Source organism: Mustela nivalis (genome assembly GCF_964662115.1).
Source record: "Mustela nivalis genome assembly, chromosome: 10".
Classification (NCBI taxonomy): domain Eukaryota; kingdom Metazoa; phylum Chordata; class Mammalia; order Carnivora; family Mustelidae; genus Mustela; species Mustela nivalis.
Genome location: NC_139029.1, coordinates 68492487 through 68516245, shown reverse-complemented (window position 1 = coordinate 68516245; position 23759 = coordinate 68492487). Strand labels below are relative to the sequence as shown.

General features: G+C 33.9%; 1 protein-coding gene across 2 annotated transcripts in view; it reads right to left on the bottom strand.

Moving 5' to 3' along the window:
- Window positions 1-23759, bottom strand: part of PRKACB (protein kinase cAMP-activated catalytic subunit beta) — a 128610-nt gene that overhangs the window by 69564 nt on the left and 35287 nt on the right. Inside the window, exon 1 of one of the 2 annotated variants that reach the window (XM_082688156.1) lies at window positions 17-466. The exons of the other annotated variant lie outside the window; for it this stretch is intronic. Coding sequence (XP_082544282.1) covers window positions 17-200 — 184 coding nt within the window. The 5' untranslated portion in view covers window positions 201-466. Of the gene's footprint in view, window positions 1-16; window positions 467-23759 lie in introns of those variants that run through there. 2 annotated transcript variants of the gene reach the window in all.

Below are 23759 nucleotides of genomic sequence, written 5' to 3'. Positions count from 1 at the left end.
AACAAACAAAACTTACTTGATCTGTCCCATAAAGCAGTATGCTCAGAGAAATGAAGGCTGTCATTTTCCAGAGCAGTTTTCTGATCATGTGCAGTACTTTTAGAATGTCTATGAAATAATCGGCTAGCAAAACCTTCCAATTTCTGAAGAGCAGTTGTACCCGTATACTGGTTACAGGGTAGTTCTTTATAAGCTGCCATTCATGTGCATTTGCACTTTACTTAAAGTAAATGAAAATATTTTCAGAAGGAGCTCAACAAGTTCTTACACAGAAGCTAAGAGCTATGCATGTGTCAAACTTCCTGTTTGCAGGGTATTCAAACCACTACTGCTGCTCTGTTTCCTGTTAATATAAAACAGTACATTACTGAGCCTTTCTTAGCAAACCCTTCATCTCAACTAGAGATGGGGATTTTAAAGACTTGCAATATCAGTCTAAATGGTTTTATGCTTAAGAGTGTTTAATATTAGTGAGAACATTAAAGATAAGACTTTATATACAGACTGAAAAAAACTTTTCAAAAAGAAAACTAGTTAAACATGTATTACAACTCTATGCAAACAATTCAAGGCCAAACCACTCTCCAAATATAATATGTTAAAAAGGTTGTGTGGTTTTTTTTTTTTTTTTCAGGAAATCAGCTAATGTACAGATTTTATGAATCCTGATAAGCAGTTAACTTTTCACTGAAAACTCATATAAAATGGATATTAAAAGCCCTTGCAAAACAACTTTATAACATGTTTTAACTAAGAAATATCTGAACTAGCACTTTAAAAAAAGAACCAAATCTTGCTAACTCATTGACTTAAGTCTAATATATACAGGAAGTACAAAAATATAGTATATGAGTACTGCTTATCAAACTTACCATCTGCTGACAAGTGTTTATCAGCAGTACATTTTAAAATATGAAAAAATGAACAAAATATAAGATTTAAAGTTACGTAAAATCAGCCACAGCAAAACATTTCAACTGAAAATAAAATTCCTTCTAGTTTACTGAAACATCTTAATTTTTAAAACTTAACACTGAGTACTACTTCTTCACTGATCCCTAACTTTAGTTCTGACTTAGAAACAACTCCTTTGATTAAAAGAAAGTAAAATTTGCCATTGGCCAATTGCAGGAAAAAAGTAACCTGTGACACTTAATTATGAACTCGAGTACTTGCCTTTTGACACTAATTAAAGGATGAAAAATCTATATGCTTTTCTCCTTGGGGGAGAGAGAGGATCTACCTAAAAATATCTTAGTCCAAATTTCCTGCCAGCTGCTTGACAAATAGAATAGGAACAACAATAATAAATAGAATAAACTGGAACAATAATATAATCCGTTTAGGACAACACACACACACACACACACACACACACACACACACAAATTGACTTATGAATTTTGCCAAGTAACAGCTCCACTGTTGTATATTTTGTTTTGTGTAATAAAATTAGTATCAATGTAACCAAATAGGGAACAGTATCTATAATACTAAGCTTTTAAAATCTGTAGCTTTCTGTGTAAACATGTGTGTATAAGAATAGATAATTTTTTTTAAACATCTGACAGTGCTTTACACAAAACAGGACTGAACAAGTGTCTGCAGTCTGTTCAGTCTCTACAGAGCATGGAAGGACTATAGGGCCTGAAGTGGATGAAATCCCTTAATTCTCTGCCTTGCTGTCTTAGAGGAGAAATTTCTTTCATCATTGAGACTCACTCCAAGTGTCACCTCTTCACTGAATTTTCCAACATATTTCTTAGAAAATAAATTGCTCTCTTCTTACTCCACTGATTTAAACTTCTGTGTTAAAACTTGCTATTTATACATTTATGTCTCAAATTATGTTACTTGAATTCATCAATATAGAGCATGTATTATATACTCAATATGTTCAAGAAAGCATTCTTTTTTTTTGTAATTTTATTTTTGTTTTCAGTGTCCCAAGATTTATTTTTTATGCACTATACCCAGTGCTCCATACAATATGTGCCATCCTTAATTCCCACCTCCAGGTTCACCCAACCCCTTAGCCTCCTCCCCTCCAAAACCCTCAGTTTGTTTCTCAGAATCCACAGTCTCTCACGGTTCATCTCCCCCTAAAAATGAAAGCATTCATTTCTAACAAATTAAAGGTCTAAGTAAAATCATTAAATACTTGAAAACGTTTTGATTTTATTTATGCAATGTCATTGAACTCTTTTTTTCTACAGTTACTAAATTTTGTTCATTCTTTGGGTTTCATTTTTATAATTTGCAAATGTGAATTTCTAAAATAACTTGTTTTCCCTGCTTCCAGTCATTTCTTTCAATCACTCATCTCTGACACATTAACCTTCCCAAAATATTCAACTCATGGTATCCCCTTCCAAATGAACGAACTAATCCTAACACTTCAACCCCACCATATCATCTTTAACATGTTTAGCCAGACATATTCAAGGTTGCTCAAGCTTAGAACAGATATTCCAGAGTCTAACTAGAACACTAAGATTCATTTATTTAAAACAATACCTAAGGCTATTAACAGCAAAGTAAATAGAAGAAGGAGGGGGAGGAAGTAAGCCTTACTAGATGAGTGAAAACCCTACATTTGAAACCTAGACTGTTTTTTCAGTAAAACTGTTTCCATTTGTTACAAAGTCCTTATAGAAAGTAGAATCTTTAGTCTGCAGAGCAATGTTTCTATATATGGTAATGTGACCAGGAAGTTGTTGCTATGTGAGTACTTAGGCAACTTGATTTTTATTAAAAAGAAGAACTCTACTGGCATCTACTGCTAGAAGGAAACAACTACAGCTTTTACTAAAACTGAATTCCTTCTTTCATAATTGATTAATTGAAATTAATCTTAAGAAGTATATTGCTTGTTATTCATCCTGATGGTATTTACAGAACTTTAATTTGTACTAAAATGTCTAGCCCTGTACTCCAAATTTGGTATAACAGCATATTTTATACCCTATTAATAATTTAATTAAATAATGTATGATAATAAAACCAGAGTAATCAACTTTGAGATTATGAAGTCCTTATTATTCATTCTGCATTAATTTTTGAGATTATAACAATTTGCAGAGTTGAATCTCCTGTTACACCACAAAACAGGTTTTTCTTTTCCTATATTTAGTAATAGTGGTGAAACCTTATATTTACTTACCAATTACTTTACAACATACAAAATGGGAATTTCTACTGGCTTATCAGATCTTTACAAATGAAGTAGGCAGGACAGGTGTTATTATCTCTACTTTAAGATGAGAAAATAAACTTAGAAACTCTAAGTGACTTGCACAAAGTCACTTAAGTCTTCTGGCTCCTAGATCAAAGCTCCTTTGTACTGCACAACAGTGATCAACAAAGGAAGTAAAGATTTTTTCAAATGCAGTATTTTTCCAATAGGGATAGGGAAGTGGGGGGCTCAGCAAGGAGTCTGCATCTCCCTCTCCCTCTCTCTGTCTCAAATAACAAAATCTTTAAAAAAAAAAAAAAAAGATGGGGAAGTCAGAATAAAAGAACAGCAGGAGGGTGTAATTAGTTCTTGGAAATACTGTTCAGCATCTAAGAATCTTTTTATTAGAATGTTTCCATTCAGATGATCGGTCACCTTAGAGCCATGTGACTTCATTGTCTACCTTTAGGTTCACAATCATGCTGAGGCCAAGAATAACTATGTACTTTAGAATTTCAAGATTAAAGAAAAGAAAAACATGGAAGCATATGTGATACATAAATTATGTATTTGTCCATGTAGAGGGCAAATAGTATGACCATGACCCCTGCTCTTCAAATAAAGGTTTTAAGGTAATGGTTTTGCCTTTCAAAAAAATGACTTAAATGGATTCACATATTTTATGAATGGATTCAAACTTTTAAGACTGGCTTATTTCATTTAGCACAGTGTTAACACCTGAGGCTCATCCTTGTTGTGTTTCAATAGTTCACTCATTTTTTTAATTGCTGAATAGTATTCCATTGTATGATTTACCACAATTTATATATCCATTAACAACTGAATTGCCTTTGCACCTTTGTCAAAAATCAATTAACAATATTTGTCTGGGTCTATTCTGGACTTTATCATGTTCCACCGATTTGTGTATGTGTCAGTTCTTTCATCTACACCATAGTGTGTTGGTTATTACAGTTTTCTAGTAAATCTTAAATCTGATAGTGTAAATGTTCCAACATTATTTTCTTCTTAATTGTTTTGATTATCAGAGTTCCTTAACCTTTCTATATATATTTTAAGATTGTCTATGTCTACAAAAATAATGCTGGGACTTTATTTTTTCATTTTTCATTTATTTTTATTTTAAAAGATTTTATTTATTTATTTGACGGAAGGAGACAGCAAGAGAGGAAATACGAGCAGGGGCAGTGGAAGAGGAAGAAGCAGGCTTCTCGCTGAGCAGGCAGCAGGATGCAGAGGTCCATCCCAGGACTGTGGGATCATGATCTGAGCCAAAGGCAGACACTTAATGACTGAGCCAGCCAGGTGCTCCCTTGCTGGGACTTTATTAAGATTGTGTTTATTGAGAGAAATGATATCTCAATATACTGAGTCTTTCAATCTATGATCATAGAGTTATCTCTTCATTTACTTGGGTCTTTGATTTCTTTCATTAGTGTTTTATAATCTTGAGAATAAAGATCCTACAAATATTTTGTTAAGAGTTATACCTACATACCATTTTTTTAAATTGGAGTTATTGATTGTGATTGTGACTGTAAATAGTACTTTAAAAATGTTTGCAGTTGTTCATTGCTAGTATACAGAAACATGACTTATTTTTATATTTTAACCTTGTATATTGCAACCTTGCTAAGCACACTTATTAGTTTTAGGAGCCTTTTTCTTTTTGTAGATTTCTTAGGATTTTCTATGTAGGCAAGCATGTCATCTTTGAACAGATACAGTTTGTTCTATTTCTAGAACTTTCAGTGATCATGTCAAACAAGAGTATCAAGATGGACTTATCTTTCCCCCATTCTTTTGCTTTTAAATATTATATCAGTATATTGAAAGTTGACTTCTTGTTACAACATCTAGCTGAGTCTTGTTTAAATCATTTATATTTACTGTAATTATTGATATTATTGGCTCTAGGTCTATTGTTTTCTTTATTTCTTTTCTGTTTGTTCCCTATTTGTTAAAAAAAAGTTTTCATGAATATAACTGACATACAATAAACAGCAAATATCCAAAGTGTGGAATTTGGCGTTTTGAGATATAAATACAACTGTGAGACCATAAATCAAGATAATGAACTTTTCTCATGCCTCTTCATAAGCTTTCCTTCTTTCCATTCTAAATCCTTGGCAACTTGATACTTCCTGACAAAATACATAATTTACATTTTAAGACCTATGTAAAATGGAACTTTTTGGCAAAATAAACTTTAATTTTAGAACAGTTTTTAGATTTATGGAAAAACTGCAAAGATACCATAGGGTTGCCATATAACCAACACACAAGTTTCAACTATTACTAACATTTCACATTAGTATGGCAATTTTGTACAATTAATGAGTCAATTTTGATATATTATTGTTAACCAAAGGCCATAGTTTAATCAGATTTCCTTAGCTTTAATCTAATGTCCTTTTCCTGTTCCAGGACCCCATCTAGGATACTACATTGCATTTAGTACTCATGTCTCATTTGGCTCCTCTTGGCTGTCATGACTCATGTTTCCTTAGACTTCTTCTCAGATTTTCCTTGTTTTGATGACCTTGACAATTTTGAGGAGTATTGGTCAAGTATGTAGTAAAGTGTTCCTCAGTTAGTATTTTTGGGTTTTGTTTGTTTATTTTTCATGATTAGCTGGGATTATGGGCTACTGAGGAAACAGAAGTAAAGTGCCATTTGTATCATAACATATCAAGGATATATACTATCAACATGACTTATCACTGTGAATGGTATTCTTGTTACTGGTTTAGGTAGCGTTTTTCAAGTGCCTCCACTGTAGTTACTCCCTTTACCCTCATCCATACTGTACTTGTTGGAATGAGGTCACTATGCCCATTGCACACTTAAAGAAAGGGGAATTATACTCTAATTCCTTGAAGACAGAGTGGAATTCCTCTACCTGGGCAATGTGTCTCTTCTCCCTGATTTATTCATTCAATCATTTATTTACATTCAGTATGGACACATGGATGTTTACTTTATATTTTGAGCTATAATCCAATACTATGTTATTAATTTTTTTGCTTATATTATTCAAGATTTGACCATTGGAAACTCTTTCAATTGCCTCCTATGTCCCATTGAGATACAATGGTATGTTTGCATGAGCACATGCACACTTGCATATATGTTTGAACATTTACTTTCTAACACTACAACATGGCCCATGCTCATTTTGTATACTTCCTGCCCCAATTCTAGAATCAGCCATTTCTCCAAGGAGCCCTAGTTCCTTTTACTGGAGAATGGTATTAGAAACAAAGATCTGAGAACTAGGTGAGTATGTTGCTACTAGAGTGTTGTTGCCTCTAGGCCTTCTCAGCTGATGGAGCCAAGAAATATATGTGTATACAAATGTTTTACAACCATATCTGTATTTCTACATGTAATCAGTTGTGTCTATAATGAAATAAAAATGAGTTCTTCCTAGTGTCTCCAACTCTAATCCATTACTACATGATTCCTTTTTTTTTTTTTTTAAGATTTTCTTTATTTGAGAAGAATGAGTGAGATAGAGCATAAGAGAGGAGAGGGTCAGAGGGAGAAGCAGACTCCCCAAGGAGCTGGGAGCCCGATGCAGGACGAGATCCTGCAAGTCCAGGGTCATGACCTGAGCCGAAGGCAGTCGCTCAACCAGCTGAGCCATGCAGGCGCCTGCCTGATTCATTTTACTCCCCCTCCTTACTTACTTAAAAACTCCCACTCCAACAGTGAGAAACCTGGCTTCCACCATCCACCATTCATTTACTCGCTTGTTCAATTTCAGTATACACATGTGGCAGTATCAGAATTGTTAACCTGGTACAGTTAATAACTTTAACCCCATGGGAAACAACTTTATCAACTAGCGTACACTAATATGTACTTTTGCCTCTACTCTTACAGATTTCACTTTTTTCCAAATTTACTCAGGTCAGCACCTTTTGACTCATCTTCAGTAAGGTTGTTTCATGAGTTTGCAATACAATTAGATTGTTTTGTCACAGTCTGAATTTAATTCTGGGATCTCTCAATTTTCTATATGATGTTTTTAAAAATTACATATATGAAAAAATTACATACATTCAGATTTACTCTGTATGAAGGCACTATGGATGTGGACAAATGCATAATGTCATGTAACCACAATTACATTATCATACAGAAATTTTACCACCTTTGTAAATATCCTGTGGTTCCCCAATCTTTGGCACCTACTGAACTTTTTACCATTACTAGAGTTTTGCCTTTTCCATGGTGTCAAAATTGGAGTCACATCCCATGCAGACTTTTCAGACTGCTTCTATCACTTAGCAATATGCATTTAAAATTCATGCATGTCTTGCTGTGGCTTTGTGTCTTATTTCTTTTTATCACTGAATAATAACCTATCATATGGATATACCACAGTCTGTTTATCAATTCACCTACTGAAGGACCATGGTTGCTTCCAGTTTTTGGCAATTAAAAATAGAAGCTGTAAATTTTCATGTGCAGGTTTTTGTGTGGACATAGTTTTAAAATCAGTATAGTAAATTAAATTCCTAGCAGTGTGATTGTTGACATGTATGGTAAGGCTATGCTTAGCTTTGCAGGAAATTGCCTAAATGTCTTCCAAAATGGCTGTACTATTTTTTATCACCATCACCAATGAAAGGAGTTCCCACTGTTCTTATAAGAAATTGGCAACTTGTGTATGTCTTCACTTTAGTTATTCTAAAAGATGTATAGTAGTATCCTACTGTTATTTTAATTTGCAATTCCCTAGTGACAATGAGCATCTTCTTACATGCTTATTTACCATCATTATTGTTAGTGAGATGTCTGTCCAGATCTTTTGCCCACTTCTTAATTGGATGTTTTCCCCCTTTTTTAAGGGAAAGAGAGTGCAAGTGGAAGGAAGGACAGAGAGAGACAGAATCTTAAGCAGGCTCCATGCCCAGCATGGAGCTTGATGTGGGGCTTGATCTCACAACCCTGAGATCACGATCTAAGCTGAAATCAAGAGTCAGATGCTTAACAAACTGAGCCACCCAGGCAACCATGTTTGTTATCTTATAATAGAGTTTTATCTGGTAGAATTCACTAGTGAATCCATCTGATCCTGATGCTTTTCAGAAATTATTTCTTAATTATTAATTTTCAAATTATTGATTCAGTTTTAATAGATATAGACCTATTCAATTACCTATTTCTCCTTTTGTCAGTTTTGATAATCTATGTCCTTCAAAAAACTGGCCCATTTCATCAGAGCTATTACTTTGTGGGCCTAGAATTTTTCATAGTATTCTTTTATTACCTTTTAATGCCCTTAGGGGCTATACTGATCATCCAGCTTTCAGTTCTGATATTGGTAATTTGGGCTTTTCATGGTTTTTTTTTTTTAATTAGGCTCCCTAGATATTTATCAATTTTATTGATTTTTCCCTAGACCAAACTTTTATTTTATTTTATTTTATTTTTCCCTTTGGACAATTTTTATTTTTTATTATTTTTTTTTGTTTGTTTGTTTTTAATTAATTTTTTATTTTTTATAAACATATATTTTTATCCCCAGGGGTACAGGTCTGTGAATCACCAGGTTTACACACTTCACAGCACTCATCCAAGCACATACCCTCCCCAAAGTCCATAATCCCACCCCCTTCTCCCAAACCCCCTCCCCCCAGCAACCCTCAGTTTGTTTTATGAGATTAAGAGTCACTTATGGTTTGTCTCCCTCCCAATCCCATCTTGTTTCATTGATTCTTCTCCTACCCACTTAAGCCCCCTAGACCAAACTTTTAAAAACAATTTTTCTCATTGTTTTCCTGTATTCAATTTCTGCTCTGTATTATTTCTTCCTTCAGTTTGCATTGGGCTTAAATTATTTTTCTTTTTCTATTTTCCTAAGGTAGAAACTCATTGTTACTGATTTTAGATATTTCATCTTTTCCGGTATATGCATTTAAGGTTATAAATTGCCTGCTAAGCACTGCTTTTGCTAAATCCCCCAAATTGTGATAAATTGTATTTTCATTTTCATTTATATTATTTTAAAATTTCTCGAGACTTCTTCTTTGACCCATGTGTTATTTAAAAGTACATTCCTCAATTAATTTCTATAATTGGGATTTTTCCAGCTTAATTTGTTACCAGTTTCTAGTTTAATTCCACTGTGATCTGAGAATATACTTTGCATGAGTACTATTTCTTCAAACATGATAAGGTGGGGTTTACGGCCCAGAATGTGATCTCTTTTGGTGAATGCTCAACACAAACTAAAGAAGAATGTATATTCTGATGTGGTTGAATGGAATAGTCTATAAATGTTAATTAGATCAGTTGACTGATAGTGTAGTTCAGTTATCTATATACTTACTGATTTTCTGCTTAAGAGGAGTGTTAAAGTCTCCAGCTATAGTGGCTTTTTCTATATCTCTTTCCAATTCTATCAGGTTTTGCCTCAGGTATTTTGATACTCTTGTTAAGTGCAATATTTAGGATTGTTAAGAATTCTTGCAAAACTGACCACCAAATCATTATGTAATGTTGTTTTTATCCTTCATAATGTTCCTTGCTCTGAAATCTACTTTGTCTGAAATATAGTTACTCCAGCTTTCTTTTGGTTAGTGATAACATGGTATATCTTTCTTCATCCCTTTATTTTTTTAATATAATTTTTTATATTTAAAGTGAGTTTCTCATAGATAACACATAACTGGGTCTTTCTTTTTATATAAGGGTCTTATTTTTTTACCCACTCTGACAAAATCTGTCTTTTAATTAGTGCATTTAAGCCATTCACATTTAAAGTGACTATTATCATAAGTATATTAATATCTACATATTTATAACTGTTTTCTACCCATTACATGTGTTTTCCCCCTACTTTTCTGTCTCTTCTGATTTTAATGAACATTTTATATTATTACATTTAATCTACTCTCTTAACATATGAATTATTCTTTTCAGGAAAATTTTAGTGGTAATTCCAATGTTTGCAGTATACATTTTTTAAAGAAAGCTCCACACCCAATGTGGGGCATGAACTTACAACCCTGAGATCAAGAGTTGCATGTTCTACTCACTGAGCCAGCCAGATGCCCTGAAATATACATTTTAACTAATCTCAGTCCACCCTTAAATAGCAGTATAGTGCTCTTGTAGTGTGGGTAACTTATAATTGAGCATTCCCCAACCCCTTCTCCTAAACCTTATAGACACTGCTGTCCTTCCTCTCATTTATCCATATTCCATAATCACCCAGTACCTTGTTATTATTATCTTAGTTATGCTTTAGATCAATGAATAATAAAAATACTTTATCTTCCTTTTTTCTTATGCTTTTCCTTTCTTTATATACATCCAAATTTCTAACCTATATAATTTTCCTTCTCCCTGAAGAACTTCTTTCTGTCTTTTCTTATAGGACAAGTCTGCTGACAATAAATACCCTTAGAATTTCTCTTTCACTTTTTAAGAATAATTTCAATGGATACAGAATTATCTGTTAGTGGCCTTTTTTCTTTCAACTCTTAAAATACTTAAAACTCTTCTCATTTGGTGGGTGAGGAGAAGGCTGTCATAATTCCTCTAATGGTAAGGTTTTTACCATCCTCCTAAGGCCTCTTTCAAGATTTTCATAGTTTTTGGTTTTCTGCAATTTGAGTATGATGTGCCTAGGTGTAGTTATTTTGATATTTATTTTGCTTGGTATTTTCTAAGCTTCTTGGGTCTGTGTTTTGGTGTCTGTAATTAATTTTGTACCATTTTCTGCCATTATTCCTTTCACAAATAGTTCTTTTCTTTTCCTTCTCCTTCTGGTATTCCAATTAAGCATGTTACACTTTAAAAAACTATCTCATAGTTATTGATGTTCAGTTCTGGGGTTTTTCCCCCAATTCTTTTTTTTCTTTGCATGTCAGTTTAGGTATTTCCCATTGATTTATCTTCAATCTCAATGATTTCTTTCCTCAGCTGTGTCCATTCTGTTGATGACTCATCAAAGGGATTTATTTGTTAGTGTCTTTTTTTAACCTCTAGCGCTTGCTTTTGATACTTCCTTAGAGTTTCTCTCTGCTTACAATATTCATGTGTTCTTGCATATTGTCTACTATTTCCATTACAGTTCTTATGTCTTAATCAGTTATTTCAAATTCTCTATCTGATAATTCCAACAATTGAGTCTGTTTCTGGTGCATTGTCTTTCACACTGTTCTTTCTTGTCTTTAGGGATGTCCTCTAACTTTTTGCTGAAAGTTCACTCCTTGGCATTGGGAAATAGGACCAGAGGTAAATAAGCATTTACTATGTGGGTCTGTTAATCTGGCCAGGAGGTGAGCTGTGTTTGATATTCATAATAGGTGGCAGAAGTTTCAAGTTCCTCCATTATCTTTGTTTTGAGTCCCTTATTGGCTCTGGGCTTCCCTCAGTACTTCTCTGTCAGAGTCCATGCCTCTTTAGGCTATATTTCACTGTTATTATACTGTATTCCTGTTATATATCTGTTATACACACACACACACACACACACACACACACACACACACACACTTTGCATAATTGATGTTTTCTTTCTTTATTTTGATATGAGGGTAAAGTATGGGGGAGGAAAAGCATTCCATAATTTTAGAATTAAATCTTAGTTTCCTGTTTGGACTGTTTCTGTGGGCTGTGACCTTTACAGGTGTTTCTCCATGATGTAGCTTTTCTCCCTCTTGAGAAAGGAAGCCAACAGGGGGCTGGACTAGGAGGGATGCTCTCCCCAAACTGAGATAAGGCTCTACTAATATCTTTTCCCTCAGAGAGTAGACCATTATTGAACAATGCTTTGGGCATATTTCACAATGATTACCCTTCCCTCTTCCTGCACAATTATAACTAATAACAAAGATGGTGCCATCATTAATATGGAATTAATGGTTTCACGCTTGGTAAAATAATATATTTTCAAATATATAAATTCTCATACTCATAATCTATTTTTCATCCTTAACTCTCCATAATGCCTAAATTATCACATAGTAAAAAATACTCAAAGTATAACAACCCAAAACGTTTATAATCTTGCTTATTAAGTAATAAGATAAATTGATTTAAGATACAAAGATAGTACCTTATTATTCCACATCAAAAGAGAAATAGACATTTATTTGACATCAAGTCAATATTGATCTAAAAATATGAAAGTTGTCAGTTCTCTGGTCCCATACTGTATGTCAAAAACCCTGTTTAAAATTGTATTTTTTAGCAGATGGGGTACCCACAAATTAGAAATAATCTTATTGAAAAATAGATCAGAAACTGAAGAGTCCCGGGCAAAATCCTACTTTTTAATTCCTTTCTTTTTTTTTTTAACATAATGAAAAATTTTGCAAATCAGTTTTCTTTAAATAAAAAATTCTCATTGAACATATATTCATCCTTAATATAATTGTATGATATAAGAATAGGAAATAATAAATTTATTTCAAAGCATAAAGTGTATTCACTGAAGTATTATCAAAACAAAACTGTAAATCCCCAAACAGGAAAACAGTTAATATAGATAATTCAGTGTATTATTAAAATAACTTTTCAAAAGTCAGAGTTCAACAGGGAATAAGAACTAAATTTACTGTGTACAGCTATCAAATATAAAAAAAAAAAGAAAAAACAAAATTCTCATTTAAATTATAGTCAGTGACAGTAAACTAGTTCAGTAATGAATCATGAATAAACAGTTATGGCGAATGATTAATTGTTCTGAACTCACACTGTTTACCTAATTAAATGCAACTATTAGTAATACTAGCAGGTAAGTTACCTTCATTCTTTTCTGGAAGGGCAGATTTTTTAATATACTGATACAGTTGAGTATACCTCCTGAGGAGTTCCACAATACAACATTTTTGTTAAGAGTTTTTATTTTTCCAACAAATAAAGGCTTTAGAATATCTAACTCAATGTTTTCCAGGTATTTTTAAGGGACACAGGGAAATTATCACGCTTCCTAGTAATATGTTTAAACTGCTGATGCACCTGTTTTGCTTCTTAATGATATGTTTAAACCTCTGATGCACCTGTTTTTCAGATTTTATTTGATGAATCACTATTTTCCAATTTTTCAACTTAGCCAGCTTATGCTACTCTTTGGTTTTCCTCCCTTATTTATCTTCACCTGATGTGCAAAAGTACACATTTTATAATGTATCTTGGGTAATATACACAGTGGATTTTTTTCTATTTCCCTACATTCACTCAACTAGGAGATAATGGTTAGGTTTTGAAACAGTAAAGTTCTACTAGTGAATTATTCCCTGGGAAAATGGCAGATATTGCAAAAAGTGAGTTAGTTTTAACAACTTCTCAGAAAATATTTTTGATATTGATATAACACACTCATTTAGTTAGCTTAAGTAATTTACATTCCAGAGAACTTATGAACACATGCCGATGGACCTGAATTCTTTTTTCCTAATCAACAAAGAAACAGAGAATATATAACCACCCATAAATATATACTGAGTATTCATAATGTCCAAGTGTTGAATTATAGAGAATATAAAATAATTATGTAAAAGTAACTACTCAAGAAATTTAAAGGTCAAGTAAAAGCTAGTAGTATTTGCTACAGGTAATAATTGAAGATTTATATCACATATAACTAAATATACAGCTGTAGAACGGATGCAAATTTTTCTGTATAGTTAATCTTTTATGGCTTCAGATAATTTTTTTTAACAAAGTAACTTTACTGATATACTATCCCAAACAAACATGTCAAAGAACTCACATATCAAGGAACTCCAGCTACTTGTTCTATATGGAAGACCCCACAGCAAATATAAAGATAAAGACTGACCATTTAGAACTCTAACATCCCTATTAGTATTTTCTACTTAAGGGACTTTAAAGGCCTAAAGGACGTTAAAGCACCAAAAAAACCATAAAGAATAGAAAGAAGGGTTCAGTGTATACTAGGTACTGAGGAAAATGGAATGGAATATGTAAAACTTGAGAAGAGTCTTGGAGGAAAAGCAGGATTTACATAGACCAGAAAAAGTGAAAACAGCAAAGCAAGAAGATCAATCTACATAAATGAAGGCTATAGGTAAGAATAAATATGACGTGCTCTACCCTTCCCAGTTACTCCCCTTCTCAGATTAAGAAATGTGAAGAAGGAAATAAGAGAAGATATGACAGAGTGTAACTTGCAGGGAGATGATTATTTTATATTGGGTCCTCAAAGATGTCTAAGGAACATGACTTTACTTTGAGTTGTCAAGACCTGAAGTATAAAGAAAAGGAGAAAATCAAAGGCTAATGGAAAAAGAGTAACCCAGGAAGAAGAATCAGTGAATGAAAGACCCTGACAGAAGAATGGACAGAAATAACAGGACTACTAGGCAGAGAATGGATTGGGAGATGAGGGTCTGTGTTAAGCTCAGAGTAAGAATGGAAGCAGGGAAAACAATTGAGACTATTAAAAAGTCCAGGCAAGAGATGGTGGTCACTTACACTGAGATTGTGGTGAGAGAGAAAAATGGACAAATTTCATTTACATATTTTAGAGAAACAAGGAAATCTGGTGACACACTGAACCTGGAGAATGAATAAAAGAAAGTTATAAAAATAACCAATGTTTTTTCTTGAGCATCTGGGTAAATAGTCATGCCAATTACTAAGATGGGGGAAGGGTAAAGAACAGGTTGGAAGTATGACAAAGGTTTTGTCAAACAGACATCAAATTGGAAATTTCAAAAATAGTTGCAGTGGAGTCTAGAACACATTATTGCATTCTAAACTTTATTTTAAAATTACCTTATCAAGTGTTTTATACTTCTGGTTACTCAGGGGAAAAAAGAATGGCTTGAATTTACTTAAAATGGTAAATAAATCTCTCTCTTGGTGGTGACTATGAAACTGTGATATACATACCAGAGATTTGAAGAAAAGGTACTTTTTTCTCTAAGCTCCCTATGTCTTAGTTCTCTCATATTTGTCATATTACTAAAACACAATCCTATGTCATTCCAAAGAAAAACAAACTCAAGTGACTTCGATGGCCTACAAAAATCTAAACCCTTAGCACAGTAATCAAGGACCTTTGTTAAACTCAAGCAGGTCTCCGTTTAGCTCCATTTTACCAATTTATATCTCAAACAATAACAATGCTAACTTAACTACCATTTCTTGAGTACAACATGACCCTTTTTTTTTTTTAAACTCTACTGCCTTTGTACACACAATCTTCCACTTTGGTTCAAAACCATACTTGAGGGTGCCTGGGTGGCTCAGTTGGTTAAAGCGACTGCCTTCGGTTCAGGTCATGATCCTGGAGTCTCAGGATCCAGTCCCGCATCAGGCTCCTTACTCAGCAGGGAGTCTGCTTCTCCCTCTGACCCTCCCCCTTCGCATGGTCACTCTCTCTCTCTCATTCTCTCTCTCTCAATAAATAAAATCTAAAAAAAAAAAAAAAAAAAAAAAAAAACCCCATACTTGAAAGTGAAACAATGGACCCTTAAATATGCTGTAATAAATGGCTAACGAGACTTTGCAAATATAATTAAGGTTACTAATTAATGACCTTAAAATAGGTTCTTAAGGGTTATCCAGGTGGGAATGATCTAATCATATTAGCTCTTAAGAGCAGAGACTCTCTAGTGGAAGCAGAAGAGAGCCAGGACAAGAAACTATCAGATTCTAAGCATGAAAAGGATTCAACACACTGGCTCTGAGATATTAGAGTCCATGTTCAAGGACCAGCGAAAGGCCTCTAGGAGCTACGAACAGCCCCCAGATGACACCATCAAGGAAACAGAGACCTCAGTTGTGTAACCAAAAGAAAACGAATTCTGCTAAAAATATTAATGACCCTGGAAGCAGAATCTTCCCCAGGAACTCCAGATAAGAGCCTAACAGAACCATGACTTAAAAAATTATGAGATAATAAATGGATGTTGTTTTAAACCACTGAATTTAAGGTAATTTGTTATGGCATCAAGAGAAAACTGAGACAATAGTTAAATGTAATAAGGTGATTGGGATGGGGAAAGTGGCATTCTATTTTCAGAATACTAAATGTGTGAAATTGAAAATATGAAGCTTCTAATCATAGTTGATGTAGGGGCTCTCTCCCTCTAGCCCTTATAGTCCTTTATGTTGATGAGAATCTTCCATTGACTCACTACTGACTCACTAGCCAAGATAATGGCCAGGCAGTCCAACATCTAAATCTCCATGGAGGAACTTTCTAAATCCTTGATACAGGAGTGAAGAATATAGAACTTATCCCTTCAACTCCCACTACCACTACATAAATGGAATCATTCCTTTCACTGAAATGAGAGTCTTCATCCATATAGATAAGGGCAAACTCTGGCCTCAGGACGGCCAGTATGATAGGTCTACCTCCACAGAATGGGGAAGTGATTGTAGGGGGCTACAGGTTCAGATAACAACATTGCAAATGCACACCCAGAAAAATACAGTTTACCTTTACTCAGAATTACCATAGTGGAAGGCAGACCTTCCCTACTAAAATACAAACACTTGAGAATCTCATTCTTCAGGTGATGCATGACAAAGCATTCTGGATATGAAAGAAAGTATATTACTAATACAAAATGTGGGAATGTACAGATAAACCAGTAGTCAAAATATTAAGCATAAAAGTTGCATTTAGGTAAGATGAGTTTCTCCTGGCAAATTCCTACTTGTTACCCAAAGTTTATTTCAGTGTTAGTTCCTCAGTTCTAACTCCTAAAATACATTAACACCCACATCATTGTACTGACCACAGTGTACAATAATTAGCTTATACTTCTAACTCTTCTCGTGAGCTTCTCCCCTAAATTTCTATCTCTAGAATCTAAAACAATGGTGACTACAAAGTACAAATTCTATAAATGTTTTTGAATTGAGTCATTTTTTAAGATACACCATAGCTCTTATGAGACAATTTTAGATTTTTCAAGTCAAATATAAGTCACACAAAGATACGCCCCAGTATATCACATATATTTCTACACTACTTTAGCAGGCTATACATTTTCACTATCTTCAATTTCTCTATTCTAATTTCACATTGGATATAAAACTGTAAGAAAACATAAAACATTGTCCAGGATATTTTGGAGTCTATTTACTTATAAAATATATAAGAATATGATGAAACAAGATGTGATCAGGAAGGAGACAAATCATAAGACACTCTTAATCTCACAAAACAAACTGAGGGTTGCTGGGGGGTGGGGGTTAGGGAGAGGGTGATTGGGTTGTGGGCATTAGAGAGAGTATGTGTTATGGTGAGTGCTGTGAAGTGTGTAAGCCTGATCATTCACAGACCTGTACCCCTGGGGCAAATAATACATTATATGTTAATAAAAAATATATGTAAGAATATGAAATATATTCTGAATGTTGTAAGATTGATGATACTTACTTATTATATGTCAGACACTGTTGTAAGCATTCGCATTAACTAAATAATGCATATACTTCTCATAACAACATACCTTTGAGATGAATAATTATCTCATTTTCCAGAGGAACAGAGAGATAAAGCATGTTGCAAAAGGTCATAAAATTACAATATCCTATATTCTATTTCCTTCTACCTAAAAAGTATATCGTACTTATTTCAAATATATCTTCAAGTTTTAAACCTTTAACAACATCTTTCTTGAATAAATAAAAATACACTTAAGAGTCACAAAACCAAGGAAGTACTAAGATTTCATTAACATGCACTTGGTTTCTCCTTTTATTTCAAGCTCTGTTAAGTGATTAAGGAACCTAACATTAGTTTCCAAGAACTTAGCCTTGATTTCAGTAAACTCCATTCCTATATCACTCTCCAAATAATTTTCTTATTGTGACTGTGAAAAATATCTAACAAACTTGATATGTCTTAATTTCAAGTAATATCTACTGATATTGAGGAAAAGCCAAAAGTAGTTATAACTACATACTGTTAAAGGCAACAAACAACACTTCACATCATCATGTGGTATCACATTCCATAAACTGAGACATTTTAGAACTGAGAAATAAATGTGAGCCTAGGGTACTAGAACTAGTTACAGCTTAAACTGACCCCATGTGAAATCTCCCAGGGCCCAAAATAAATGATATGGTGCCAACCATGGCAGGAGCAGTTAGAGGAGTCTCAGTTCATACCACTAGAAGATATGAAGTCAGCCAGAAGGTGGCAGAATGGGGCCACTTAGGATTCACATACAAATCCAGAGAAATCTTTTATTTTCATCACCTAAGGTTTTAGCAGTATACAAAAAACGGCAATTTTAGACCCTAGCACAAAAATTTTATGTACTAGAGATATAAAAGAGCATCATTTCAAACATACAAATCAAACTATAAAATTTCCATATAAAGGACATAAGAAACTGATCCCCCATTTACCCGCTCTGGTAAATCTTCCCTATTTACAAAACTCAATGAAAAAATGAAGTCCTTCAAAGTTGGCTATAACATTCCAATATCACATTTGGATTCACTAATAATTTAATGAAAAATTACTAGTAAATGTATTATATAGTATATTTAATTTCATAAGTTCAATCATAGTTGCTATGGTAAAGCCCAAATCTTCTGTAAAATCTCATATAACTTTAAAGAAAACAGTTGTTCTTATATTGAGTGGTTCCAGTGGGGTTTAGAAACTATGGCTTAAGGGGCACCTGGGTGGCTCAGTCGGTTAAGCGACTCCGGATTTCGGCTCAGGTCATGATCCCGGGGTCCAGCCCTGCATCAGTCTCCCCTGCTTGGCAGAGAGTGTGCTTGAGGATCTCTTCTCTGCTCCCTCTGCCTCTCCACCTACTCATGGTCTCTCTCTAAAGTAAATTTTAAAATCTTAAAAAAAAAACCTACCACTTATTATATGGCCATATTATTCTTCATATTACATTTGAATGTTCATAATGAATCCGTTTATTTTTGCTTTCTTGGTAACAGTCAAAGAACCTAGAATACATGAGCCCTCAAAAACTTGTGCCCAGTTCAGTACAGGATTTCCAGGAGAAAACTGAGGCCAATTCAGTAGATACCTAAGACACCAATTAGTATTAAAATGATTCTCTTTAGTTTTCCATCAGGTGATCAGCCTCCCCAAACTGAACACAAAAGGAAGAGATGCTAATTACTCTCAAACAGGGACTAAGCCATGTGTACAGAGACACACTAAGATCATAATACCAGATCAACCAACATTAACCAATTTACAACAGAAGCAGAAGTAGAAGAGTCCTGAAACAACTGTTATGTACTGAGTTGTGAGGTAGGCAACACCATGTAGCAAAGGTGGTGTTTCACCTTTACCTCAGATCAAATAAGGGGCTTCAGGGGAACCACTCAGAGATGGGACCTATCTCCTGTTCTCTAGAGTCCACAGAAGTTAGAGACTGTTTCAGGAGACTTACCAAATGTACCAAATGTAGATATTATGGTAGATGAAGATACTTAGGTCCATTGGCAGAGTAAAATAGCACAGAGAGGGAGTTTCCCTTGCAATGCCCAGAAAAATGTGTTTTTGTCTTAGAGACCCAAGGGAAAGATGTGTAGACAGGGAGTCTAGTAAGTGGCCAGTCAAAAGAGAGGCATTCCCTCATAAAGAGAACTGAAATCCAAGATCCACAACAAATTACCTGCCAAGCTAAAGAAACTTAAATTTCAAGAACCTCCAGGTGCAGGAGAAAATTCTAATGCCCTGGGAGAGAGTCTAGCATTGTGTTCCCAAATATATGCTTTTGTAAGATTTGCAAAAGTGAGATATTTTACATTACAATTGGTTAAAACTCCTGTTCTTTCATTCCAACTTTCCCTCTTCATACTATCCCATTATGTCAGGTGTTAAGGAAGTGGCTGGAGGCAACTCAGAGAATTAACTAAGGGGAACCAATATAGGAATATGTCATTTTAGCTGCAACTTGGAAAAAGTTTGCGGATTTTTCAATAAAGAAGAAATTATAGACCTATGATTTGAACATACATGAAGAGCACCTCCTTTTTCATCTTTAAATTTATGTATTAAAGTACCAAGATAATATTTAGATAGAAACATAATGGAATACAAAACAGATGAAAAAGAGCCACAAAATCAATATTATTCTTATTTAGCAAAGTGACACAACAAAAATTTTTTAGGTCACACAAAAATAGTAAGTTATTTTAAAAAATGAATAGGCTACTTTGCCTCATAATTAAATTAATGAAGAGAAATATGAATATGTTAGAAAAAGATTTTTAAATTTCTTGCTGTTAATGTCTTATCAGATAAAAGGCTAGTAACCAAAATCTATAAAGAACTTATGAAACTTAACACCCAAAGAACAAATAATCCAATCACAAAATGGGCAGAAGACATGAACAGACATTTTTCCGAAGACATCCAAATGGCCAACAGATAGATGAAAAACACTCAACATCACTCAGAATCAGGGAAACACAAGTCAAAACTGCAACGAGATACCACCTCACACCAGTCAGCACGGCTAAAATTAACAAGTCAGGAAACAACAAAATTGGTGAGGCTATGGAGAAAGGGGAACCCTCTTACACTGTTGGTGGGAATGCAAGCTGATGCAGCTACTCTGGAAAACAGATTGGAGGTTCCTCAAGAAATTGAAAATAGAACTACTCTATGACCCAGCAATTGCACTACTGGGTATTTACCCAAAAGATACAAAGAGAGTGATCCGAAGGGTCATCTATATCCCAATGTTTATAACAGCAATGTCCACAACAGCCAAACTATGGAAAGAGCCCAGATGTCCATCAACAGATGAATGGATAAAGAAGATGAGATATATATTCACAATGGAATACTGCTCAGCTGTCAAAAACTGAAATCTTGCCATTTGCAATAAAATGGATGGAACTAGAGGGTATTATACTAAGTGAAATAAGTCAACCAGAGAAAGACAATAATCATATGATCTCACTCATATGTGGGATTTAAGAAACAAAACAGAGGATCATAGGGAAAGAGAGGAAAAAATAAAACAAGATGAAATCAGAGAGGGAGGCAAACCGTAAGAGACTCTTAATCATCGGAAACAAACTGAGGGCTGATGGAGGGGGGTAAGTTGGGAGGATGGGGTAAGTGGGTGATGGGCATCAAGGAGGACCCGTGATATAATGAGCACTGGGTATTATATAAGACTGATTTCTACCTCTGAAACCGTAATACATTATATGTTAATTAATTTAATTTTAATAAAATTTCTTGTTGTTTAACACAAAATATGAACACTGACAGAAATACATAAAACTCGTAACAGCCAGTATAAGGCTGTTGAAGAAAAACTGATTAACATTAACTCAAAAATTACTGAAGATTAATTATTGTCAGGAAAACCTGAAATGTCCTGAAATCTTTTTTTGTGAAAGAAATCTGTCATAGTGGTGTTTCTTCAACCATAAAAAACATAGATGTGAGAACCAGAGGCTAGAGATAGAAGTGGCAGACTTCACTATTTCATTGAATCTAAGACTAATCAGTTGTAAGAATCATTATTATTTTATTTACCACTAAGAAAGAAAAAAGAAAAAAAGTACAACAATTAAACTATGATGAGATAATGCTTTATTAGCCACAATTTCTGTTTTTCTTTAGAACTACTTTGGACCTATTTTTTCATAACTTTCTATCTTACATCACTTGTATATACATAAAATAAAAAAAACATAAAAAATTGGTTAAGGAATTCCTAAAACTCCTTCACATTTATATTTTAACTATAGAGTCATTTTTTGACTCACAGTCATTATGTTTTTACGCAATTATTGTCCTATATGACATCAAGAATATTGTTCATGCAATATTTCTTGCAGTGCTCTACTACTACCTCCAGATTTTCTTCCAATATATCTGTTCTGATGTTGTATATGCAAAGATAATGACAAGTATGTCACAAGTACTGCCTGACAGTAACTATAGGATAACACTAAGTGTAGGAAGCATCCTAATTTCAGAGACAATAATGTATGAGAAAAGTATGTAGCCTAGAATTAACGAAATATAGTATCATATTTAATTATCCATTTGAGGAAGGTTTGCTTCCAGTTCCTGTGATCTTGGATGATTTAGAAATCTTGGCACTCATGAAAGGGATCCTTCTTAAAAAAAAAAAAAAAAAAAAAGGCTATGTCTACCAAGAAGATATAACAATAAACCTCTAGAACTGGAAGTTAAGAGTGCCACCTGAGTATTCTGGTCTCCTCACTGCACTACAATAACGCAAAAAAAGGAGTTACTATTTTTGTTTGGGTAATTAATCTGGTTATCACTGACAAAAGTTGTTGCTACAAAATGCAAGCAGAGAAGAACAGGAATGGATCCTAGGAGATCTTGTGAGGTGTCTTCTTATAATTTCCATATTAAATGGTGAAAAACACATGAGTTACCTCAGCATTCCACTATAGGAAACACTAACAAGTTTTCAGTAACTCAAGAATAATGATCTAAACTACTATTCTAAAATAGAACCCTTCTAATTTATATGCTGGCAGATAGAACATGGGATGAACACTGGGGAGCTTATATATATAATACCAACTTCTAGACAAAACAAGGACTGCGGCAGCTACCCATAAATACTACTTTGCTCTAATGTGTGTACATATGAATGTAAGTGTATATAATATATAAACACATTGATTTCCTTCTGCCCTTCCCTCAAGAATTTCATATAAGGGATGATAGTGGTGATTAACTTTATAATTTAAAAGAAAGGCAGCATAAAATCACTGTGAGAAACTAATGGCTGAGATGAATATCATCCACAGATTGATACAGGAGCTGATGGTATTTTGAGTCTCTCCCTTTGGGTAGACGTTTGAGTGTGCTTTCATTTATATGGAGGATAGCAGCGTCAAATTAAATGTAGCATATTGTGGTTGCCATTGTTGTTTGGAAGCATCAGTAAAAGGGTGTGTATAGGTGATAAGCAGCCAAGGAAGTGAATTGTGTTGGATGTTGGAAATAGGCTCATTCAACAACATCCTTTCTATTCTGTAATAGTAGAAGAGGCTGGAAAGCTAAAAAATATATTTCCTGGACTTCCTAAAGTTTGGATGCAAATAAAGTCCTCTCTGTTAAATGCACTTCTATGATACTTGGAAGGTAAACATGGGAGGGTATAGTTTCTGCTGGCAAGCACAGATCATGGAAATAAGTTTTCTCAGAGTCAGTATCTCAGTGACTTCCAGCTGCAGGTTCTGACTATTAAAAAAAAATAACAACAACAACCCAAACTATCAATATTGTAAAACAGAAAAAGAAAAACAGAAAGAGAGACAGATATATCTAATAACATCATTTAAGGTCACGGCTACAATTCTTAAAGCCTGGCTCATCACTTGAACTTTCAAATTATTCAGAAAATTGATTCTCTTTGCATTTTAATCAGTTTCAATTGGGCTTCTACTTCTTGCATTTAATACATATTCTGCAAATAAGTATAATTTTTTGGATTATTCCACTTTTTATAAAAAAACAAATATTTTCTATAAGTAAATGAATTTTAAAAGCTGCCAGGTAGTGACAGAAGTGAGTTCCCCTTTTCTGCAACTGAAGAAATGAATAATATAAGTGGTC